This window comes from Arachis duranensis, chromosome 2 (assembly GCF_000817695.3).
Source record: "Arachis duranensis cultivar V14167 chromosome 2, aradu.V14167.gnm2.J7QH, whole genome shotgun sequence".
Classification (NCBI taxonomy): domain Eukaryota; kingdom Viridiplantae; phylum Streptophyta; class Magnoliopsida; order Fabales; family Fabaceae; genus Arachis; species Arachis duranensis.
The window spans coordinates 88,272,993-88,299,261 of record NC_029773.3 but is presented as its reverse complement, the minus strand read 5'-3'; the positions used below and the strand labels follow the sequence as shown (position 1 = coordinate 88,299,261).

The window sequence follows — 26,269 nt, the reverse complement described above, 5'->3', positions numbered from 1 at the left end:
ATATTTAAGCTTTTTTAAAAAATTAAAAATAATGGATGTTGCAAGGAAAAAGAGAAAATGAATTATATTTATACGTACCTCTTCCATACAAGTTTTGTTATTATTTAATTAATATCTTTTGTAAATGAAACACTACATACATAGTGTACCGTTCTTTGCATTTTTTTAGGTCCAATTACGAAGATTTTATCATTGTCATTATATGAAGATATATACTTTATTTTAATTATTGGATGATAAATTATAAGGTTTATGTACGGTTGGTCGGGTATCGGACGGTTCAGGTGGTGATTCGAAGCGGTGGGTAACGCCTTGTTCCGTGTTGCTGAGCTGGAGGTGGACTAACCGGGCTACCGAGCTCTCGTTGTAAGGAAAAGGGGGGTGTCACCTGCAAAGACACTCCGACGCTCTATTCAGTCAGTGCGCAGGTGAAAAGTAGAGAAGTGGTATGTGACGTACCTTGGGGGAGGGGTAGAACCCTTCCCATATATACCGTGTCAGAGGCGGGTCCCACAAGGACAGAACCCACCTTCCTCGAAACTTCCTTATACAGCTGTAGCGGAGAGCTGTCCAGGACGCGTGTCCGGGTCAGCATTTGGGCGCCTCACGCCCGACCGATCGGGTTGGGTGGTGTGTGAGTCGGGTCGGTCCAAGTTACATTTAGGCCGGGCCGTAACAGTGCCCCTAACGCGCCAGCAATAGTCGTGAGGGTTGTTGGTGGCGAGTTATCTCTTTTTTCACGCGTTGTCGCTAGGTCGGTCATCCGCGGGGAGGACGCTCCCCTTGCGCGCGTGCCTGTTCGTTGCTGGGATGACCATTCGTCGCCTCGTTCTTCGCACAGAGCATTAAATGCTCATAATGAGCTAAAAATCCTGCGCGCAAAGACTATCTTGCCCCTAGGCTTTTTGCGCTTCTTCGAGTGGCAATTTTAAAACGGTTTTGCATTTGTTTTTTGATTCGTTCTCATATCTTCGCCCCAGCCATCTCTATCCTCTTCTTCTCCAAAAATTCCCAGAGTGTTGGTCTTGCCTTCTCCTTCAAACCTTCATAATCAATCCAGGTGAGCATCTATTTCTTTATCTTCTACTTTGTGTTCATTTTGCCTTTGCCATTGTTTCTTCTACATGCATGCTGTTTGCTTGATTTTGTATGATGGATGGCTTTTAGCGTTAAGTAGGTGTGTTAAGGGGGGTTACCATCCCAGGATAGGCATTTGTTTGGATTTTGGTTTAAACCTGCTTAATTTTAGTTGCAGAATAGGTTGATGTAGTTTATGGGTTTGTTCCGAGCTCCCGACCTCCTAGACTAACCGAGTGGTACCCCCATTGTAGGTATGCCTCGCATCGTCTCACGAGCTTCCTCTTCTGCCACGGGGTACGACCCCTACGCCTGGGTGGTTTCCGACTTGAGGGACTCCCCGAATCAAATGGGCGAGGAGGAGCTCACCGAGTTCCGTCGAGCCGAGCACTTGTGCGGAGGAACCGACGAGGAATCCAACTACGATGTCTTCGTCCCTGCCCCCCCCTACGAGCGGCTATACGAACTCAACTTCCATTCCCCCTGGGTTGCCGATTGGATCTGGTTTTATAAGTCCATGTTCACCCAAGTGGAGGTTCGCATTCCTTTTTCTGCTTTCCAAATGGCGCTTCTTAACCAAAATTTCGTGGCGCCGTCGCAGTTGCATCCGAACAATTGGGCTTCCATCCGCTGTTTCGAGATGGTGTGCGAGTACTTAGAGCTGCCGGTGTCCGTGGACGTTTTCCTTTATTTTTTCAACCTCAAAAACCCTTCAGAGGAAGGGAAAGCGAGGAAGGAGTTTATGTCCTTCCGATCTGCCCAAGGTCGAAGGATTTTTGGCTTATTTGAGGACTCCTATCATGGGTTTAAGGATAAGTATTTTAAGGTGCGCCCGGTCAAAGGTCATCATCCTTTCTGGTTGTCGTTAGAAGGGGAACGCCTCATCCCGACATATTGGAGTTTCGGGGTGGGGTCCAACACCTTCATTAAGGTGAGTTATAAGGGTATGTTCGATGTGGACAAGAAGGTTGCCGACGTGCTTTTGGCCGTCTTTGGAAAAAACCACGTGAATCCTCACCTTCTTATGGGTGATCGAGAGGTCGCTAGGAATTATATTTGTGAGTAGTTTTAACTTGCGTTTTCTCCTTTACTTGTTGTTTTGCCTTGCTTCACATCTTCATGACTAAACGATTTCTTATTCTACTGCAGTGGGGATGTTTGCCGAAGTGACGGGTCTTTAGGATTTGTTCCGAACCTTTTTGCTCAAATTCTCTTTTGAGCACTTTGGTGTTGTAGCGCAGGGCAATTCTTTACTTTAGTGTTATCTCAGATAAATGGGCCATCTCCCTGGCCTCATCTACTAGGTCCTTTTCTACTGCATCTTCTACTCCCTTCAGAAGTAATCGTGGGCTTGGCTCGCCGATCTCCACAGGTATGACCGCGTCTACCCCGTATGTCAGTCAGAAGGGAGTCTCTCCCGTGGACAACTGCTCGGTTGTACGGTAGGACCAGAGGACCGAGGCGAGTTCGTCGGCCCATGCCCCTTTTTTATTATCCAGCCGCTTCTTGAGGCCCAGCAAGATGACCTTATTTGCGGACTCGACTTGCCCGTTCGTCTGAGGGTGTTCTACCAAAGAGAATTTCTGTTTTATGCCCAGACCAGTGAGGAATTCCGCAAACTTCTTGTCAGTGAACTGCATCCCGTTGTTTGATATGACGACTTCTGGGATGCCGAATCGGGTTATCACCTGTCTCCACATGAACTTTCTGCAATTGGACGAGGATATACTGGCCAGCGGCTCGGCCTCTATCCACTTGGTGTAGTAGTCGATGGCAACTTTGAGGTATTTGACTTGCCCTAGACCAATCGGAAAGGGTCCCAAGAGGTCAACTCCCCATTTTGAGAAGGGTCGGGAGGACGTTAGCAGGCTTAGTTCGGAAGCCGGTGCTCTGTGAAAGTTGGCGTTCTCTTGACACTTGACGCATTTTCTCACGAACTCTTTGGAACCTGCCATCATAGATGGCCAGTAGTATCCAGCTCGGATGAGCTTCCTCGCTAGGGCTTTGCCCCCGATATGATGGCCGCAGCACCCTTCGTGGACTTCTCTGAGTACGTAGTCCGTCTGGTCGGGATGCAGGCACTTCAGTAGGGGCTGGTTGAGTCCCTTTTTAAACAGCTGTCCTTGAATGATCGCGTATTTGGCTGCCTCCATTCTCAGCGCTTTAGCTGCCTTTTCGTCGTCAGGGAGTTTGCCGCCTTCCAGGAAATTAGTGATGGGATCTAACTAGGAGGGACCCAGTCTTGTCAAGTGGAGGGCAACTGCTGGCTCCTTCATCATACCCTGGATGAGAGACCGGTTGCCGACTCCCGGTTTCGTGCTTGCCAGCTTGGATAGGAGGTCTGCCCGTGTGTTCCATTCCCTTGGAATGTGTTGGATCGTGACCTCCTTGAATAGCTTGCTCAACTCCTTGACCTTCTCCAAGTACTTCTGTAACAGCGAGTCTCTGGCTTGGTAGTTTCCATTTACTTATGAGGTAACGACCTGTGAGTTGCTACATACTTCCAGCCTTGTCGCCCTGACCTCCTTGGCTAGGGCTAAGCCTCCCAAGAGGGCGTCGTACTTTGCTTGGTTGTTTGATACGGAGAACTCGAACTTGATCGATTGTTTGTATACGACCCCAGCTGGGCTTTCTAAGATGATCCCGGCACCCCCGGACGCTTGGTTGGAGGCCCCGTCGACATGGAGCCTCCACCGTATGCCCGTTTCTTCGGTGGGGTCCCCTGTCACTTCTACCAGGAAGTCTGTCATCGCTTGTGCCTTAATCGCATGTCAAGGTTCGTATCGTATATCATACTGGGAGAGTTCAATGGACCAAGTCATCATTCTTCCCACTAAATCGGGTTTTTGGAGCACTTGCCGGATTTCTTGGTCCGTTCTCACGACAATCTGGTGGCCCTGGAAGTATTGCCTTAGTCTACGGGAGGAGGTCAGGAGTGCCAGTGCTAGCTTCTCCAGTTTGCTATACCTCAGCTCCGCCCCTTGTAGCGCTCTGCTCATGAAGTAGACTGGTTGCTGAGTCTTCCCCTCTTCCCGCACCAGGACCGCTGCAAGGGCTTCCCCCGTTATAGCCAGGTATAGGTATAGCGATTCTCCGGCCTTGGGCTTTTTGAGTACCGGAGGTGTTGCCAAGATCTCCTTGAAGTTATTGAACGCTTTTTCGCATGCAGGGGTTCATTCAAACGCTATTCCTTTTCTCATCAGGTTGAAGAAGGGTAGGGCCTTCGCTACCGACGCTCCAAGGAAGCGGGACAACGCGGTGAGCCTTCCTGCCAGCCTCTGGACGTCTTTGACACAGCCCAGACTCTTCATTTGGAGTATCGCTTGGCATTTTTCAGGGTTGGCTTCCACTCCCCTTTGGGTTATCATAAATCCCGAGAACTTCCCGGCCTCCATGGCGAAGGCGCATTTGAGCGGGTTGAGCCTCATGCCGTGTTGTCGGAGGGAGGCGAACACATTTCCCAGGTTGCTCAGGAGGTCGTCAGGCCGTGTAGTCTTTGCTAGGATATCATCCACATAGACTTCCACCGTCTTGCCTATGAGATTGCCAAATATCTTGTTCATCCACCTTTGGTAAGTGGCCCCCGCGTTTTTCAAGACAAATGGCATCACCCTGTAGCAATAGATTCATCCCGGTGTTATGAATGTTGTTTTATCCTCGTCAGGCCGGTGCATCGGTATCTGATTGTAGGCGGAATAGGCATCCATAAAGCTCAGGATACCGGTACCCCGCCGCCGCATCGACGAGTGTATCAATGTTGGGAAGGGGGTAGCAATCTTTGGGGCATGCTTTGTTGAGATCGGAGTAATCCACACACATCCTCCATCTCCCGCTGTGCTTTTTTACTAGAACTACATTGGACAGCCAGGTCGAGTAGTCTAGTTCTCGGATAAATCCTGCATCGAGGAGACTGGCCGTCTGTTTGGCCACCTCCTCCGCTCTTTCCTGCGACATCTTCCTCCTCCTTTGAGCCACTGGTCGGGCTTCCGGCATGACGGCCAAGTGATGTGACATGAATTGGGGGTCTATCCCCGGCATATCGGCTGGCGTTCAAGCGAATAAATCACCATTGGCCTTGATCATTTCCACCAAATGTTTCTTCAATTCATGTGGGAGGTTCCTGTTCACGAACGTGAACTTCTCCTCCGTGTCGCCGACCCTAAACTTTTCCAAGTCCCCTTCTGGCTCGGGTCTAGGGTTGTCGCCGACTCTAGCATCTATGTCGGTCAGAAACACTCCTGACGCTTCTTTAGACTTCTTTCTCAGGGAGAGGTTGGCGTTGTCACAAGCGACTGCCGTTTCTAGGTCCCCTCTTATGGATCCCACAGCTCCTCTATCCGTAATGAACTTCATTACTAACATTCTTGTGCTGATCGCTGCCTCGAGGTCATTGATGGTCTTTCTCCCCATGATGATGTTGTAGGTCGTCGAGTCTCGGAGGACCACGAACTCCGCCATCACCGATCTTCTCTCTTGACCCGACCCTACGGACACAGGTAGGGTCACTGTCCCGTCAGGCGTGATGAAGTGGTCGCCTAAGCCTACTATACCGTGCTGGTGGGTTTTCAGGTCGGCTTCCCGAAGGCCCAAGGCGTCGAACACGTTGCGGAACATGATGTTCGAGTCAGCGCTGGTGTCCACGAGGATCCTCTTGACCAGGCATGTTCCCACCCTGGCCTTGATGACCATTAGTGGATTTTCCATTATCTCATCGAACCACTGGTCGTCTGGTCCGAACGATATGGGTGGGGTCCTTTTCGGATTCAGCGCGGGACTAGAGGACGAGATCGCTAGGACCTTGGCATCCTTCTTCTGCGTCGACTTCGACCTTGGGGCCGCGTCTCTTGCCGTTACCACGTTCACTATGGTAAGGCCGTGTTCATTATCCTCCGACTCATGGAGTCGCTTCGCCACGCGAGTCCTGTCCTCTCCTTCGCGGTCGCGATCTCGTCTCCTCGGCTCCCTGATGAGGTGGGAGAACTCGGCCAGTTTTCCGTCCCTGATCGCTTGTTCCAGCGCGTCCTTGAGGTCAAAGCAATCCTGCGTTTTGTGCCCGTATCCTTTGTGGTAATCACAATATAAGTTCTTGTTTCCTCCGGTCCGGTCCTTCAGAGGTCGGGGCTTCGACAGAATTTCCTTCTCGGCTATCTGTTGATAGACTTCTACGATGGGAATGGTGGGGGGTGTAATTGGTGAACTTCCTGACTTGAGGGAACGGCCTGGGTGTCTTGCTCGGTCCGCCGTCTCTGGCATGTTCCTTCTGTCTTTCTCCGCTACCGTGCTGCCAGTTTTGGTTGTAGGAGGGTTGCCGTTTATTGGCAGCTATGACCTGGCTGACCTCTTCGTCGTTGATATACTCCTTGGCCACACCCTGTATCTCTTGCATCGTCCATACTGGCTTCGTAGGGAGGTGCTTCCTGAAGTCCTCATTTAGGAGCCCGTTCGTTAAGCACAGGCTGGCCACCGGGTCGGTTAGGCCGTCGATCTCTAAACACTCGTCGTTGAACCGGTCCAGGTATTTCCTGGTTGGCTCCCCGGGCCTTTGGGTTACCTCCAATAGGTTGATCGGATGCTTTGCCTTCGCGATCCATGTCGTGAATTGGGCCAAGAAGGTGCGGCTAATATCCGAGAACCTAGAGATGGATCCCTGCGGGAGGTTGTTAAACCACCGTATCACTGGTCCTGCAAAGGTGACCGGAAAGGCGCGACACCGGACCTCTTCGCCTACCCCTTCTAAATTCATCCTGGCCTCGAAGGCCGTCAGATGCTCCTGGGGATCTTGTGTTCCATCGTACCTCATGTCCATCGGCTTGTCAAAATGCTTTGGCAGCCGGGCCTCGAGGACGGAATGGTGGAAGGGGGTCGCACCCATTATCAGGGGTTGTCGTGTTCTCTCGGACCTGTGTTCATCCCCCTCCCGGTCTTCGTCGGTAGCTCGTGTTCTTCTGTTTCGGGCGTATATGAAAGGGTCACGTCATCTCCTCGGGGGATCCCTGTCTTCCTGACTACTTCCTATCTCATATATTGGGGTGGACGCACGCCGAGAGTGGCTTCTCTAGGAGGTCCTCCCCTGACTCTCGGGAGAGGGAGAGTAGTTTAGGTCAGAGGTTTGCTGGGTGCGTTCCTGCTCCACCAGTTGACGCTCCAGGTTCTGAACTCTGTGGCGGAGTTCCTGCATTATTCGGGCGCTATCGCAGCCGGTTCCCCTAAAGGGGCGCCTTTCAACGGCCCGCGTGGACGTCCCAGTTCGTCGCGGGGGGCAGGGGGATCTCGCGCGTTCTCTGGAGGATGCCGCGGAGGCTGCCCCCTGGGCTCAACCCTGCCACCGGGCTCCGCTGCACCGGATGCGATATCCATTCAGGCGTTCCCCACAGACGGCGTCAATGTACTGTTGGTCGGGTACCGGACGGTTTAGGTGGTGATTCGAAGCGGTGGGTAACGCCTTGTTCCGTGTCGCTGAGCTGGAGGTAGGCTAACCGGACTACCGAGCTCTCGTTGTAAGGAGAGGGGGTGTCACCTGCAAAGATACTCCGACGCTCTAGTCAGTCAGTGCGCAGGTAGAAAGTAGGGAAGTGGTATGTGACGTACCTTGGGGGAGGGGTAGGACCCTTCTCATATATAGGCGGGTCCCACAAGGGCAGAACCCAGCTTCATCGAAGCTTCCTTATACAGCTGTAGCGGAGAGCTGTCCAGGATGCGTGTCCGGGTCAGCATTTGGGCGCCTCACGCCCGACCGTTCGAGTCGAGTGGTATGTGGGTCGGGTCGGCCCAAGTTATATTTGGGCCGGACCGTAACAGTTTAATTTTTATATATTATAAAAATATTATTTTTATTTAAAATGTGACCAAATAAATAAGTTATACTTTTTAAACAAAGATTATCATAATATGTTTAACACTTTTATTGGAGTAGTTGTTTTTTTTTTTAAATGTATGAATTATGAAACACTGCATTCTTTGTTATAGAATGCGACACTCCAGTCATAGCATTTAGCAAAGTGCTCAAAGTGATGTCATAATTTATTCGACACAAATTCCAAAAGATCACACTTATATAACCTATTTTAAAATATTACATTATTGAAATATATGTTTATTTTTATTATCTTGGATAATTTTCTGTATAATAGATAATAGATAGGTAAATAACATATTTTCCCCCTATATATAAGATCATTATTTCTTGTTATTTATTTGATCTTATTAGGAAATTTCAGTTAGCACTTAGCAATTAGCTAACAAAATAGTAGATAAAAATTATATTAAAAGAGAAAAAAAATTGGCCAAAAAAACTTGATTTATTAATGCAAACAGAATTATAGCATTTTAGTTTTCATCAAAATCTGAAGAAGCTCTGTACATTACTGGACAAAAATCACCTTAGTTTTTTCTTTTGAATTTCAACTGATGAGAAATTTGTAAACTACTACACCTTTATTGATTTTCAATAGGAAGGGGTCAATGTATTTTAGAATTCAGAGTAAGAAACGACAATATCATGATAATCTTCGTTTGAAAAAAAGAAAAAGAAAAAATTAAAGTGTTCTAAATATTAAAATCATTAGCCTAGACTTGTTCATTTTCTTTATATTACTTTTGTGTTCATTGTTGTTTAATCTATTTCTTCTGTATTATAGTGTGAATTTGTGATGGATTAGATGATTCGGACAACAGCATATTCCTTGACATTGCATGCTTTTTCAAAGGAGAATGCAAGGATAATGTCTTAAGGTTTCCAGACTCATGTAGTTTCTATGCGGATATTGGAATAGACAATCTTAAAAGTAAAGCTCTTATAACTATTTCCTACAATAGAATACAAATGCATGACTTGATATAGCAAATGGGCTGGGAAGTCATTCGCCAAGAATCAAATAAAGATCCTACAGAGCTCACTCGAATAAATAAGCCTGAAGATTTCCATAATTTATTGAAAAATAGCAAAGTAAGAACACGGTACACTCATTTTATTTTTCCTTGTTTTGAATTAATACAATAGCCTTTTCTTACCATAAGTTTTTGTTATTAAGAGAAAAAATTTAGTTGAAAGTATTATAATAGACTTGTGTTAAATTAGAGATCTACACTTAAATGCTGGCACCTTCAAAAATATGCCTCAACTAAAGTTTCTTAAGTTTTATGCTCCATGGGATGAAAAACAGTTGAATGTGTACATTCCTATATGGAGCCGTTTTCTGCTAGACTCAAGTATTTGGAGTAGAATAGTTATCCTCTGAAATCTCTATCATCAATGTTCTGTGTGGAGCAGCTTATTGAGTTTAGGATGCCAAACAGTCAAATTTCTAAACTTTGGGATGAAACGCAGGTACTAATACCAACATGAACCTCATTTTTAGCCGTTTTGTTTTGATTGGAAATTGAAGATTTTTGAATGTGATGAATGTATCTCTGAATTGTTACAGGAACTTCCGAATTTGATAGAGTTTTACCTTTATGGATGTAACAAGTTGGTAAAGCTTCCAGATTTCAGTAAAGCAACAAAGCTTAAAACGATAGATCTTTGGAATTATGAAAAACTATGTCAACTTCATCCATCTATTTTATCCAACCAAACTCTTGACTCTTGAGGAATTATATCTTACTGGTTGCACAAAATTGGATTGTGTCAAAGGCAATTTGAAGTCTCTTAAAACATTTTATGCTTATAATTGTTCAAGCCTGAAGGAATTTTATGCTTAAAAAGAAAATGATGAAGATTGTTTTATCAAAGGGTGTGGGGTTATTCCAATGTATGCCTCAACTCTCTTGGATGCCATTCAAAATCTTGAATTGGAGTTCAACTTGAAGCCTCATCATAATCGCATCCCAAGGATAAATTTGGACGAAGTAAAATGTATGATGATCTGGAAGAGCAGAAGAAAATCAAAACTCCACTGATATCGCTTGCTGTATGAATATGAAATTAAAAGAAAATTCTTGATCAACTTATGACAAACTTTTCTGAGAATGATTCATTGGTAAATGATTTTAATCAAGTGCTCATAGCTTTTAATGTAAAAAAATGTGAATATTCAATGAAAGATTCTTATTTCATTTTTAACGTTTTCAGTTGTGTATAACAGTTTAAATCACTGAAACCAAAGACAATTCAAATATATTTTTCAAATAACATTCTACCTTTATAAATTCTTTTAGTAGTTGTCAACTATAAACTCTGAATATTAAAAAATTTTGTTTATATAATTTATGACCGGTTAATCTCTAGTCGATGGAATCACCTTTTCTACCAACTTCCAATGAAATCTCCGATAAACTATGCTGTGGCTAATGATGTATGTGTGCAACTCAAATTTAATTTCTCAACCAAAATTTTCCATATTTATTTATTGTTTTGTGTGGCTGACAATCTGACATATCTATGTATGCTAAGAACTCAAATAATGACCATATAATAAGACAGTAAAAAATGTCTACCATTCAAGAAAAGAGTCTAACTATCTTTGATTTAGTAGATATGAGTGTATGGTTTTGAGTAATCATTCAAGTCGTGAAACCAACATAATACAACATATAATCCAAGTCCTGCCTCCATTGAATTTTCAAGAAATAACATATCCTTACTTTTAACTATCATGTTTCTTCATAAAAAGTAATGATAACATTCTTCAACCTAAAATAAACTAAAATCCTACATCCACATACTCGAAAACAGAAGAGAAAAATTTACTATGATCAACTAAGAATACGAGGAGATTACAAGAATTTGAACTCAATTGGGAAACTAGCCAAAGTTTCTACATTTGCCATGAGACAATTAGAAAGAAACTAGAAAAATACATAACTCATGTACCTCTACAAATATTTTAAGTTCTAATAGTACATGGAAATAATCGGCGAAACCATATAACACTTCAATGAGCAGCATGCACACCTTGGAAATCAACAATCATAGGCCTTTTAGCTGAGAACTCAACATTGGCAGGTTCAAATTTACCCACTCATTTTGAGGTTTCCTTGATTCCTCGCCAAGAATCGGACTAAGACAAGGATACCAATATCTAACGATCTCTGGTTTCGATGCAACAGAGGACAACAATGGTTGAGGACCCTGCCATAAACAAAAATTCAAGAACAAACAAATAAATTATGTTAATCCACTGTAAAATTATGCATGTATTGATGTTCAAATTTATCAGTAAAAAAGTTATTAAAACAAAGTCACAAAACATAGCATAGCCAATTCTGTCTTCCAATTGAGCTACTCTGTGCTTTGAGTTAAGCTAGCTTACAATCTTTTTTGCATTTGGAGGAAACCAATTCATTATTGCTACCATACTCTTTACACTTAACCAGTTGTGCTCTTTGCCGACGACAAATCGAACAAGTAGTGAAGAATCTTCGTCATTGAGTGTTGAGATTATACACAGCAGCAATGCAACACGGAAAATGGAATCATGCAACAACCCTGTTATCGAGCTTAGGCCTGTATGAGACTTTTTGCACCTTTTTCGTTGGTCTTTTTCCTAGGAGCAATTATGAAACCAACTGCCTAAGTGAAATATGGAGATGCTGATTTGCTCATTGATGCTTTATCAATCCAAAACTCTGCACATCTATCATCATCAGAAGAAAAAACAAGGGTCTTGTTCACTATTTACATGTATGGTATACTTTTTAGTTTTCTTTCTCTTAAATCTAATTAAATATGGATTTGCCAATTGATGAAACAGCCTAACTTAGATGCAAAAATATTATGTTTGTCCATCTTAATCCCGCATCTTGTATTCTTAATGAAAAAGAAATTATAAATACTATTAATAACATCACATTCATCCCAAATTGAACAATTGTTGTGAGAATTGAATTACAAAAGAATTCTTTCAAAAATTCAACCCAATTCTTTCTCTGTGAAGTTTCCAAATTCACAAAATACAGTTAGAAGTAACATGTCTTCTTAATTCTTAAACCATAAATACATCGAAGGAAAATCTAAACAAAACATCAATAAAAGAAGTATGTTAAAATGGAAATAATTCTAGAAGAGCTTTGGCCTCTTTGACACAGGAAAAAGAGGAGGATCCTTTGACTCCATCCAAAGAAATTCCCTAATGTCAGTTAAAAATGAGTAATAGTCATCCCCTATCCGACAAAAATTCAAATAATCTACCATGGAATAGATATGTCTACTCTTTGCATTAACAGTTAAGAAATTTTGAACCTTATGAGAAGCAGGACTGTTAATGTAATCCATATCAATAGCATCCTCCATGATAGATAAATGAAATACAGATAGACAAATCAATGGAGTTCTAGAATGATCATACTCATCTGCAAAGCCAATTAACATGGCACAAATCATGTTGATACCAAGGTAGACGAGAGCCGAACATGCAGCAGAAAATGCAGGTTGGATGCCGTCAAAACAACCCTCGATTGGCTGAACAAATCGAACACCTCTTTTGTTCACAAGCAAGGTATGTAAGGTTGCTTTATACCCATGTTCCCATTCACCAAAAGGGTCGGTTTTTTCAATATGAGAAGCAGAAAGATAAAAGGTATAATCCCTGTCGTCTGCAACAAAAAACATAATGACTAGATTTCAATTCAATTACAAGGATGGATTGTAGTACGTTTCACTGCTATTGTAATTACAAATATTCTTAATAATCTAACAAAACTCAATTCAAGTAAATTGTGTACTTTCTGAGAAAAATAACTTTTTTGATCCACCATATAAGAAGGATAATTAAATTAGAGAAACAAAGAAACAAACAATTGGAATTGCTGATAATGGTACCTGGAAGAGGCAGTGTCATAATGGGACAGTGGAAGCGACGTCTGCCCTGAACAGTAAAACTGAAAGAATCTATGAATGCATCAGCTGCCCCCAGTTTAGTCCATGTGGATCAAAGGAATAAAAAAGCACACTTTCAAACTCTCCAACATTGGGCGAAGGCTTTATCCTCGTAAATGCCTCATACTCCTCATCTGTAACATAAATGGTTTGAAAATATATTTTGTCCCCAAACACAAAATGTTGTGTTTCAAATACATTAGATTTCCAGTCATATGTACGCGAGCGCAGAGCCCAGAACCGATCTGGTACTTCTTGAATAGGCATTATAGGATTGAACTTGATGAAATAATAATCCCCCTTGATTTCTACGTATTCCGAAAAAAAATTACTGTAGAAGCTCATAGGTGGCTCAGGGATTAAGTCCACCTCCTTGCACGTTAACTGCTTCTGCTTCGAGAAGAAGTTGGAATGTTTTGACCGAAGGAGGACCATCACAACTCACAAGCATAGCCGGCAGGACATTAGCGAAGACCTCCGAGGAGATAGAAGTTGGAGTCGAACTCCACAAGCCGCGTGCAGAAAGCCGGAAGATCAGCCTTGAAAGCAGCTGGAATCGGAGGAAGAGAATCCCAACTCACCACCGCCTGCTCCTACTCCTTGGGCGGAGAAAGCAAATCGCAGACGTCGATTCCATAAACCTTGTCTACCGTCTTGAAACACACGTATCGCATCTCTTTCTGTTCCTCCATCATTCCTTTTCACTTATGTTGTATATGGTTTTTGATTAATTTAAAAGCTAAAACTTGTATTTTGGTTAACTGCAAATTTAATTTTGATTAATTAAATTAATTTTATATAATCATAAAAAAAGTAATTTTATATGATAAAATTAATTATTAATTAATTAAAAAATCGATTTTAGACAAATAATTAAATTAATTTTTTATTTTTAATATTGGACTCAAATTGGTGTATTCCACCAAAATGTTCAAAAAACTGTGTTTAATGTCGTTGTGAAAATCTTTGATCGCTACAGGAAAATGTCACTGTCATTTTCTCATCTACGCAGTTTTCAAGCATAACGTCATTGATGTTTTCTCTTTTTTTTAATTAAAAAGAAAATAAATATACAATATGTCAATGATATTTTGTTCATACTAAAATTAAAAAATATTTTTTATACAATAAATCGCTCATGTTTTGTCCATGCTAAATTTTAAAAAAATTATGCAATATGTTAACACCGTTTTGCTTTTTTTTTTGTATTAAAAAAAAATTACCTACCCACAAAACGTTGATGACATTTTGTTCTTTTCAAAAAATTGAAGCAAATCCACAGCAGAATAAAATACAATGAGAAAATTTAGGGGCCAGCAGAAATTGTAATATATAGTCATCAAAAATAAAATGAGTAATCCTGCACCATTGGATATAATCTCTCACCGTTAAACACACCTATGATGACTAATTGATGGCTATATATCACAATTTTTACTGGCCCTAGCACTCCTCAAACACAAAATCACTCAAATATCATTGGATATCAAACATATGTTTACAATATAGAAAAAACTCAGCCAAAAGTGGGTTTTGAAAAATAAATTTGGTTTTGAACAAAAAATTAGATCTTAAACAAAAAAATCTATATCTACAAAAAAAAATATTTTTTAAAAAAAATTTATTAAATTAATTAACTAAAATATAGTTATAATTTTTTAACCGATTAATAACGTTTTGATTTTTTAATATACACTACCCCTAATTAATACTTAATACTGATATGCGACTGAGCAAAACGAAACTGAACTCTAGCTACTCTCCACTATAGTTGATAAAAAGTTAAAAACACAGACAAGACTAAAGAATAAAAAATCAAAATAATTCCTTTTTTTGTGATTTAAATATTTTCATGTTTAAATCAAGAAATTTTGGTAAGAACAATAAAAGACAAGATAATGTAATAGGTCAAAACAAGTTTTAAATACAAATTCACAAGTGAGGGCAACTAAAACCAATGATACATTTTCAAAAACTTAAAAATCATTCGTGGTGCAAAAATCAATTCAAGATTAAATCGGAGAGTATAAGATTCATAAAAAGAATGTAAACAATGACATAGATAAATGTTCTAAACGATTTGAATAATCAATTAGGATTACAATCAAGTAATGATATGTATAGGAATTGGAGCAATGGCGAAAGAGAACCAAATTATGTTTAAGGAAGAAAATTTAACAAAAGTTGTTCCTATAAAATTAATAAAAAATAGATGATATTTTAGAAACAAGTAGGTTTAAAATACGTAAAAAAAATTATTTAGTTCTTGCAAGAGAATACATGTCAAATCAAAGATGGACGTATCAAGAGGGAAAAACTACTAAAAGTAACCATAAAATTTATAAATGCTGACAAAAATATCCATAAATTAAGAAAATTAACAATGTACTCATGGAAGATGGATATTGTATAACAAAAGTATCCAGACTCTAATTTTTTGTTAATTTTTTAATAAAATTTTTAAACTATCCCCACTCTTGACTTCAACTTACTTTTTCAACCTTCCATAACCCAACTTGTACTTTTAAAACCTTTGTCATGGAGTCCAAAATTAATCCTATAATAGACCAGGCCGAAATCAATGGTGGTGGTAGTAGTAGTAGAAGACTTTGACTGATTCTTGACAGATAAATTTAGTATGGTGAACGCTTTCTCATTTTTTTAATCCCTTCACACAAAGAAAGCCCTCAAATTAAGAAAAAAAATGAGAAAACATATGAAACGATTAAAAATTGTTCCTTATGATTTTTTCTCTGATTCTTCATCGGTATTGATTGATTCTTTTGTTAATCTCAGCGCTACAATCCTCTGTTGCGTTACTATCCAAAATTTCCACCATAAAAGTTCATTTAGTCTGTTGTATGAGTAGTTTGGGACTCTATGGCAAGAATTTTAAAGGTGCATGTTGAATTATGGAAGGTTGAAAAAGTGAGTTGAGGTTGAGGGTGAGGTATTTTGGAAATTTTATTAAAAAATCAATAAAAAATCACAGTTTGGATACTTTTGTCATACAGAATCCATCTTTCATAGGTACATCATTAATTTTTTTAGTTTATGAATACTTTTGTTAGTGTTCGTAAACTTCATGGATACTTTTAGTAGTTTTTCCTACCAAGAGAGTTCAAAAAATTTCAATGAAAACAATAAGCGATAAATTATGCATTTGTTAGTATTGAATTCAAGCCGAATGAAAGTACAAAATTCACAAAAAGAGAATGTTCACAAAATTTAAAAGAACGATTAGGAACATAATCAATAATGACCCCCACAAAAATGAAAAACTAAAGAGGGAATTAGTCCATCCTTTTCAAAAGAAAAGATAAGAGCCTAATATTTTTTAAAAGAATAATAAATACATAGATGATGTGTTATGCTAAATCGAATTCAAAAGAAAATAAATTATGTGAAGTTTGTCAAATAAAAATTAACGGAAATAAAAGCAAAAATCTTGCTTTAGAAAGTTTAAAGAATATCTAGGTACATAATTAAGTAAATATATATGCATAAAAATTTGAATAATGTTAGAAAATGATTAAATTATGTTCAAATGAAAAAATCTAATGTAAATTGTTCTTGTAAAATTTATAAAAGATTAAGCAGTACTTTTAAAAAGAAGCATGTTTTAATTATATAAAAAAATTATTCATTTTCGGTAAAAAAATATATATATAAGATTAGAGACAGTCTTATTCAGAATTAAAAAAATAGTTAAAGTTAGTATTAGACAAAAAAAAAAGAATTAAAATAGAAGTATTTTTAAAGGAGATTTCAAAATAAGAATTTGAAAAGAAAATTACTAGAATTGATATATCCCATCAAAAAAGGGTAAAGTTTTTATCATTTTTGTAGAGAAACATAAAGTCAATAGTTATAATTTAAGTAGGATACACATAAGTTGCAGAATGCGAAACAGGAAAATTAAATTGAATAATTAACTTGCTACGAATCATAACTCTTAAGGTTTCAATTTGCTTAAAAATAAAAAATTATGCATTACATTAAAACTAATTCAAGATCAAATAAAAAAGTATAGAATTTATAAAGTATAAATAGTGTCTAATCAAGTGGTAAATGGTTCTAATGAAGTGTTTATAGCCTTTAATGTAAAAGAAAGTGAATATGTAATCAAAGATTCTTATTTCATTTTTAACATTTTGAGTTGTGTATGGCAGTTTTTGATATATCATTACATTCCCATATCAAATCACTGAAATGAGAGGCAATTCAAATATATTTTTCAAATAACATGCTACTTTTTATAAATTCTTTTGGTTGTTGTCAACTATAAACTATGAATACTGAAAATTACGTTTAATTTATGGCCGGTTAATCTCTAGAAAATGAAATCACCTCTTCTACCAACTTTCCAACTTCCAATCGAATCTCTGATAAATTATGCTGTGACTAATGATGTATGTGTGCAACTCAAATTTAATTTCTCAACCAAAATTTTTCATATTTATTTATTGTTTTGTGTGGCTGAGGCATATGTATTCTAAGAACTAAAATAATGACCATATAATAATACAGTAAAAAATGTCTACCATTCAAAAAAAGTCTTAATATCTTTAATTTAGTAGACATCAGTGTATGATTTGAGTAATCATTCCACATGGTTCCTCTGTTTTTGTCCACCCAGCTACTCTTATGTGTGTTGCTAAACAGCAGAGCAGCCACAGCAGTGTAAATAGAATAATCAACTTCATTTCTCTCACCATCTAATTTCATAAAACTATGCTAAATTTATTAAATACTTAGCTACATGATCACATCAGTCATTATAAATGTAATCTATACTTAGGCGAGTTATGATTTTATACATTTAAAAATAAAATAGAGCAATGTTATATTATCAGTGAATATTACTATTTTTTGTCAATAATCATTTGTATACATATTTAAAGATATTTTATATACAAAAAATATATATTTTTACACATATATTTATTAAAATTTACACATATAAATCAATACATTTGTATTCATATTTTTCAAAATATGCACACGTAAATTAATAAAAAAATGAATAATTTAGTGTTTGTATTAGCTAAATAATAAACAAAAATACTGGCACCTAAAAATTTTTAAATAAAATATTTATGAAACATACTATAAGCTAATATAAAGATAAAATGAAAAATAACAAAAATGGGGTATTAAAATGTATAGAACCACACACAAATTTAAAGATAATATAGTATATTTAAATAAAATAAAATAAAATAAAACGAATTTAAAATTTTTTTAACTGACAACTTAAAACAATGGACTAATGACTTTCTACTCAAGTCACAAAGCCATATTAAAGAAGAGGATTTTACCAAACCAAAAGTTTCTTCAAGCTCGAATCTCTTAACTCTTTAAAAAAGTCAAGTCAAGTAATTACATGAATTAAGACTCATTTGGATAAATAACTTAAATAAATTTTTTAAAAAAGAAACTTAAAATATAAGGACTTTTATTAATAGCAACTTATAAATAAGTTATTTTGTGTTTGAATTTTTAATTATAAAAGTATTTATTTTAAAATTGTAGCGTTTGGATAAATAACTCAAAAGATAATTTTTTTTTTTACAAAAGAGAATGAATATTAAAATAACGATGATAACAAATACTTTCCAATATTAAATGTTGATTTTACATAACCTAATCACTAATATTGTGTATGATATGGTAGGAGAAAATAAAAAATAAATATAAAATGTGTGTCAATGTATATTTTACTGTTGTTTTTTATTTTAACTCCTATTAGAACTCTCTTCTAAGCTATAAAATTACATATGAAAAAAAATTAAAACTGAAATTTCATACCACACTTAAATACAAATTTCATAATAAAAAATAGTGATAAAATGATAAAAAAATACTTAGAAGGAATATATGCAATAAGTTGTTCAAATGTAATATTGTCGGAAAATGTGGTGGAGGACAATACTTCCATCAAATGTTTCATTACGTAAAAATGGTGAGACTTGGAACATTGCGTGAGAATGATGGTGGAAGGTCAATGCTTCTAGCAGACCTTGTGTAAAAATGGTGATGAATGATCAGTATTTTTCATAGAGTCAGGAAGGAAAGTAGATTTTTTTATTTTAAAATTAATTTTTTTAAGTAAGTGGTAGAATGACTTCTCGAGAAGCAAAAAGTCATATATTTCTACTTCTTCAAAAAGCTGCAAATTAACTTTTCAAAAAATTAAAAGCTTTTTTTAAAATAGTGCCAAACACATAGATTATGACTTTTCATAATCCAAAAGTTAAAATAAGTAGCTTCTACTACTTTCCAAACCGGCTCTAAATAATGTTGAAATACCCTTACATTTAAAAAAAATCATTCTCAATAATGAAATTGGTTTGCAAGGAATGCTTAAAATTATTTGTAAAAAAAAAAACTTAAAGAAAAGTAGTTTTCCCAAGCACAACTTTTTTTTTTATCAAAAATAAAGAAATTTAAATCTGTAACCTCTAAGTGAGTAAGTATGGAGATACGATGCTATTTGACTTATAGCTCGTTGAAAAAAAAACTCAAATAATATAATCTTCTAATACTCAATTAAGAGACCGCGGATTCGAGTCATTCTATTTTTGGTTAAAAAAAAATCACAACTTATTTTATAAAATAATGTAAAAAAAAATTCCATATATTAGATACGTGACCATATTTCCATAGATATGTTGCTGCTCCTTTTGTTGTTCCACAACCACCTCTGTATTGTCCTGAATAACCGTCAAAACTGAGCCTCACAAGCATCGTGCCCCCTATTTTCTCTCTTTCTCCTATTTCATCCTTATATCTTCATTTATATAATATTAATAACTTCCAAGTTACAAGTTCCAACCATCGATCTTAGCTTGCTCTCCTTTGTGAAAAAGTGACCAAGACAATGTCTTTGAACTCCAGAAAGGGAAACGCCACAGCTGAAGAAGCTTCATGGTACTGTGCTCTTCTCCTTCTTTCTTCCACTCTCCTAATCATGCTAACCATCTTCACTGATGAACACAATAGCACCACTATTATTACTCTCCGACGACCCTGCGAGGAGATCTATGTGGTCGGAGAAGGGGAGACGCTTCACACCATAAGTGACAAGTGCGGTGATCCTTATATCGTTGACAACAACCCTCATATCCATGACCCTGATGATGTCTTCCCTGGCCTTGTCATCAAGATTACACCTTCTTCTTCTTCTCAATAATATTTGTAGTCAAATTTGTTATAATAATTATTATTAGTTATTAAGGTATATATGCATTTGAACGTTGAACTCTTTTATATGCTACTATATAAGTATATATAATGTGAAACTCTTTTTAGTATTGATGAGGTGATATATAATGCAACATATGTTATTCATGTAGCCAACATATGTTTGTTCTCGTTTTATGTATAAATAAATTGTAATGAAGCTGGTTATTATTTCATTTATATAGTCGTCTTGCATAGAAGTTATGAATTTGTGGAAGAAGCAGCCAGAAGCTAAGATGATATAACTCAGAGCATACATACGGTTATAGCTAAAGAAAGTTTAATCTATGTAGTAGTTTCGTAAAATAATATAAGAATGTATAAAAAGATAAAGATTTGATTGTGGAACACTAGAACTTGTCGACTAGAGTGAGGTTGAAGATGTTTTGTTCATAGCTAATTATATATTGTATATGAAGGTTGTGGTAAGCTTAGAGAAGGGGGTTGAATCTATGCCTTCCTTATTACGTTGCTGTTATGAACTATTTTAGACAAAATTACAATTATGATTCTGTTTGAACTCAACAGTGGAAATTTATGAGACAATATATTTTTGTCTTATGAATATCAGAAAACAGAACTTTGCAGAGAAGAGAAAAGAGAACACCAGCATATATCCTGGTTCGGTTGCCTTGTGCTATGCAACCTACATCCAGTCTCCTCCACAATTATGGAGGAATTTCACTATAGTTAACAGAATTACGTACACCAATTTCACACTCAAGTTCTATCCTAACTTGACATTGGCTATGCTAACTCTTCTATCCTAACTTGACATTGGCTATGCTAACTCCTAACTATTCACCCTTAGTGCTAACCCAACTAAGAAAGGGATACCAAACAGGTAGAAGATACAAGACACTTAGCTAACCTAAAGAAATCTGAAAATAACTCTAGGATTTTCTCTCAAGTGTTAAGTGTATCTCTCAGCTTTTTTTCAATTCATGGCTTTTTCTTAAGCTTTCTCACTTTGCCTTTTCTCTCAAGAAATTACAGAAGGATAAGCTTAGAAAAGTACATTACAAACAGTAAAACATGAAGGAGATTGACTTCATCAACAGCCTCTTTGCTATGTTGAAAACCAGCTTTGCAAACCTCTGATTTAGTTCTTCAGTATTGGCCGAATGCTTCTTTGATAGAGAACATTGATGAGTTTGGAAAACTCCAAATTAATATTTGTGATGAACAAACATTATTAAAATATTTAATTGTAAAATTATTAAAATTCTCATTTAACATATGTTAATTAATATTTTTGTGATGCAGGATTTTTGGTTGGGCCGAACAAAAATAAAAGAAATGTTGTGAAGCCCAAGTGTAAATTTTGTTCAGCTTTGAGTTTAAAGATTATAATCAACAAAGTGAAGTTGAATTATTATTGGGCCATAATTGATGCCACTTAGCCCAAACCAAGTTTGATGGAAAGATCCATTTACTTGGTCCAAATTAAGAAAAAGAGAAAAAGAGTTCCATGCATGTTTCCACGGAAATCAAATTCACTTTTGAATGGATTTCAAATTTTGTTTAATTGTACTTAATGCAGACCTTGGAAAATGGAAAGAGAAAGTAAAGAAATGATGTGATAGCCTTTAATGACACTACACGCTACTCAACAAAGGGAAGTGGGAAACTTGAATTCACTTTTATTCTCTCTCTTTGTTCATTGATTATTGTTCAAATCCATTGAATATTTTCTCTCTTCTCTCTCATCTCTTTCCTCTTCTTTCTTCGGTTATTAACCAGGAAGCCATGGAAGCTACTTGGAGCTACCAAAAGGAAAGGAAAGCAAGCCTAAAGACCATCGAGTTGATGGCACGAAAAAAAAAAAGAAAAGTATGATATGGCTGAGATTATCACCTAATCTGGTAAGATTTGGTGAGGTAATCTCGGATCCTTCATACTCAAAAAGAAGGATGAAGATCCGGCCAGCAAAGAAGATCTTTGGAAGCATGGCTTGTCTTTGATTCTGCTCAACCACCACAGGAAGTAGCTGGAGTGGCGAAGTGATGGTTGAGGCAGAGATTGAAGCAGATGAAGTCATCATCATCATGAAGCATCAAGGGCCAGAAATCCATCTTGGAGAGGAAGCCAAGGATGGAGCGCTCGGATTGATGAAGAGTGATGACCAAGGAAGGACTAGAGGTACTTGCATGTTGGTTTTTGCATGAGTTACCTCTTCTCTCTGTGAGGCCGAACCGGTTTTTGTTGTGAAGGAAAAGAAGCTGAGCTCGGGTTTGTGTTTCAACTGTGAAGGCTTCACTTCTCTATAAAAGAGGTGAACAGTCATGGTTTGATTCAAGGAGTAAGATTTGAGAGTGCAAGGCACAGAGTTCTCAGAGCCACCTAAGCTAGCAGTTCTTCTTCTCCTTCAATGTTTTCTGTTTTATATTTTTCTGTTTAATTTTGTCATGTCTTGAGTCTCATCGAAAAAGGCAAACAGTGAGGTTTGTATGAAAAAGCCATAGAGCGGAAAAGGCAGAGAGTGCAAAATTAAAAGAAAAAGCCATAGATGTCTTAGAGTTCCTTTGTACATCTGTGTTGTGTTTCATGATTCTGTGGGAATCCCCTTGTAAGTTGGGTTAGCACTTTATAAGTTGTAATCTGGATGATTATAGTGAAATTTCATCATTGTTGTGATGTAGATTGAATGTAGGCTGCACTGCACTTAGCAGCTGAACCAGGATATATCTGGGTGTTATCTTCTCTCTCTTCCTACTTCAATTCTGTTTTTTACTGTTCTGATGAAAAATCAAAAATGTCTCTTGTCAAGTGACGAGACAAAATGAAAATGTCTCGTGGCTAGGGACGAGCTAAAACTGAAAAGCTTCCTCTAAGTCCAGCAAGTGTCAGCAAGCAAAAAGGGGGCTAAGATTCAACCCCCTTCTCTTAGCCACTGAAACCATCAATTGGTATCAGAGCTTGGTCTCAAAGAGATCAAGCTTTGCAGCTTGGAGTAAAGATCCTCATGGCGGAAAACAGTGGCGCAAATGTGGTGTCCTATAATCTGACCAAAGGACAATCAAGCAACAGACCTCCTCTTTTCAGTGGGAAAAATTATACCTATTGGAAGGAGAGGATGAAGATATTTGTACAAGCTGTAGATTACAAACTTTGGAAGATTATCCTAGAAGGACCTCAATTTCCAACTACCACAAATGCTGAAGGAGTGGTCACCCTCAAACCAGAAGCAAGATGGACCGAGGAAGATAGGAAGAAGGTAGAGTTAAATGCCAAGGCGGTAAACCTACTCAACTGTGCTGTCAGCTTTGAGGAGTACCGACGGGTATCACGATGCACAACAGCAAAGGAAATCTGGGACAAGCTACAAATCACTCATGAAGGAACCACCATTGTAAAGAAGACTCGAACAGACATGTTGAACAGAGAATATGAAATGTTTACAATGAAAGAAGGAGAGTCCATTGATGAACTGTTCGAACGGTTCAACACTATCATTGTTGGCTTAGAAGTTCTAGGAATTACACATTCTGATTCTGTGCTTGTGAGAAGAGTGTTGAGATGTCTCACTAAAGAGTGGAAAACAAAAGCTTTAATTATTTCTGAAAGCAGTAATCTTGATTCCATGACACTTGATGATTTGAGAGGAAATCTTCTTGCTTTTGAAAACACTTATTTGAAAAAGGACTCAAAAAAGAAAGGAATTGCCTTTTCTTTTGTGACTAACCCTCTGGATGATGAATCCAGTGATAATTCTTCTGAAAATGAGTTTGTGTTGTTTGCAAAAAAAATTCAGGAAAATGATGAAACTCAGAGGCAAAGGCAGCAGCTCAAGGAAAATGAAGAAGGACCTTAGCAAAGTAATCTGTTACAATTGCAAGGAAATGGGGCATTTCAAATCTGATTGTCCCAAGTTAAAAAGGGAGGAAAAGCCAAAAAAGGGAAAGAAAAAGGGACTGATGGCTTCATGGGAAGATTTGGAAAATGACTCAGATGATGATGATGAAGAATCTGAGACTAAGTCACAACCTTGTCTCATGGCAAATGAGGTAGAGCAGGTATCATTTCAAAACCCTGACACTGAAGACCTTCATCTTATGATAGATCACCTTTCTGAAAAAATAAGATATTTTCTAACTGAGAATCAAGATCTTGAACAACAAAATTTCATTCTTAAAGCTGAAAATGATTTTCTCAAAGAAAAACTAAGAGAGGCAGAAACTGCTTGTGATCTTGTGGAAGAGAATAAGCAGTTAAAAGCCCAAGTTAGAAGCTGTGAAAGTGACCATTCTATCCTTGCATATGTGAATTGTTTTAAGCAAAATGAAGAGTTGCTCAAAGAGGTTAAAAGACTTAAGGAAGACTTAGCTAAGTTCACCCAAAGTTCTGAAAATTTGAATCAAATCTTGGCTAGTCAAAAACCTCTTTATGATAAAGCTGGGTTGGGATTTTATAAATCTGAAAAATCACATTTTGAAAACATTGCTTCATCTTCAAATGATGTAAAGTATCAAGACCCAACTTACTTTAACAAAACAGCAACTCCAAGATTTTGTAGACTATGTAACCGAAGTGGTCATTTTCCAGTTCAATGTTTCTTTGGTGAAAGAATGATTGGTGACAAAGTTTACAAAGTTATTTTTTATTACAATGATTTGGGACATAAGAGATGGTTTAACGTGAAAGGATCCAAGAAAATTTGGATACCTAAGGTCACTTGAGCTTATTTTGTAGGTATGCCCAGCGTCCAAGAAAAGGGAAAATATGTGGTACATGGATAGCGGATGCTCTAGGCATATGACCGGAAAGACAACCTTCTTCATAAAGCTTGATGAATATGATGGAGGATTTGTCACTTTTGGAGATGATGCAAAAGGAAAAATAGTGGCTGTTGGGAAAGTTGGTAAAAATTCTTCATCTTGTATAAATGATGTGCTTCTTGTAAATGGATTGAAACATAACTTACTTAGTGTTAGTCAATTGTGTGATTTAGGTTTTGATGTTATTTTTAAGAAGTTTGTTTGTTTGGTTGTTTGTGAGAAAACTGGGGATATTTTATTTGAAGCCAAGAGATGCAACAATGTGTATGGATTAACTCTTGAGGATTTAAAAGAACAAAATGTAACATGTTTTACATCTTTTGAATCTGAAAAATGGTTTTGGCATAGAAAGTTGGGACATGCTAGCATGTATCAAATTTCTAAGCTAGTTAAAAAGAATTTGGTTAAAGGAATTCCAAACATCAAGTTTGATAAGGATCTTACTTGTGATGCATGTCAATTGGACAAGCAAGTAAAATCCTCTTTTAAATCAAAAGATGAAATTTCAACCAAAAGGCCATTAGAAATGTTACATATTGATCTTTTTGGTCCTACTAGAACTCAAAATTTAGGAGGTAAACACTATGGTCTTGTGGTGGTAGATGATTACTCTAGATTTGGTTGGGTACTTTTTCTTGCTCATAAGAATGATGCATTTTATGCCTTCTCCACCCTTTGTAAGAAAATTCAAAATGAAAAGGATTTGAAAATTGCCCATTTGAGAAGTGATCATGGAAGAGAATTTGAAAATCAAGGTTTGAGAAGTGAACATGGAAAGGAATTTGAAAATCAAGATTTTGAAAAATTTTGTGATGACTTAGGGATTTCTCATAACGTTTCATGCCCTAGAACACCCCAACAAAATGGAGTGGTTGAAAGAAGGAATAGAAGCCTTCAAGAGATGACTAGGGCTATGCTATGTGAAAATGAGATTCCAAAATTTTTGTGGGCTGAAGCTGTGAACACAGCATGTTATATTTTGAATAGAACAATCATTAGAAAAGGGTTAAAGAAAACTCCTTATGAGCTATGGAAAGGAACCCCTCCGAATCTTAAGTACTTTCATGTTTTTGGATGCAAATGCTTTGTACTTAACAATAAGGAAAACCTTCGAAAATTTGATCCAAAATCCTATGAAGGAATGTTTGTTGGATATTCCACCACAAGCAAGGCCTATAGAGTTTATCTCAAAGAACATAGAACCATGGAGGAATCCATACATGTTACCTTTTGTGATTCTAACTTAATTCCCAGTATTGTAAAGGATAATGATTCAGATTATGAAGAGGATGGAACAAGTAAAGAAAATCCCAAAACTGTGCAAAATGAAGAATCTGTCAGCCCGGTTTTGTCT

The 26,269-nt window shown here is 37.5% G+C and overlaps 3 protein-coding genes across 5 annotated transcripts; 1 reads left to right on the top strand and 2 right to left on the bottom strand.

The window, feature by feature from the left end:
• Window positions 1-5,127: 5,127 nt before the first annotated feature.
• Window positions 5,128-6,883, bottom strand: LOC107475832 (uncharacterized). Its single transcript, XM_016095509.2, has 2 exons — window positions 6,284-6,883; window positions 5,128-6,225 (listed from the first exon to the last, which is right to left on the bottom strand). Exons 1-2 carry the CDS (start codon window positions 6,881-6,883, stop codon window positions 5,128-5,130), a joined length of 1,698 nt encoding a protein of 565 aa, XP_015950995.2.
• A 3,742-nt stretch (window positions 6,884-10,625) lies between these two features.
• Window positions 10,626-13,580, bottom strand: LOC127744838 (uncharacterized). Of its 3 annotated transcripts, none has more exons than XR_008006003.1 (3): window positions 12,836-13,580; window positions 11,328-12,609; window positions 10,626-11,146 (listed from the first exon to the last, which is right to left on the bottom strand). XR_008006003.1 is itself a non-coding variant. In XM_052257523.1 (3 exons), the coding sequence occupies exons 1-3, from the start codon at window positions 12,852-12,854 to the stop codon at window positions 11,588-11,590; spliced, it is 330 nt and encodes a 109-aa protein (XP_052113483.1). In that variant the 5' UTR covers window positions 12,855-13,580; the 3' UTR covers window positions 10,626-11,587. The 3 variants fall into 3 exon arrangements, 2 of the variants coding, with proteins under 2 accessions (XP_052113483.1, XP_052113482.1); XM_052257523.1 differs by having other exon boundaries at window positions 10,626-11,651; window positions 12,363-12,609; XM_052257522.1 differs by having other exon boundaries at window positions 10,626-12,609.
• A 6,195-nt stretch (window positions 13,581-19,775) lies between these two features.
• Window positions 19,776-20,087, top strand: LOC127745004 (uncharacterized). Its single transcript, XM_052257958.1, has one exon. The coding sequence runs from the start codon at window positions 19,776-19,778 to the stop codon at window positions 20,085-20,087; it is 312 nt and encodes a 103-aa protein (XP_052113918.1).
• Window positions 20,088-26,269: the final 6,182 nt, after the last annotated feature.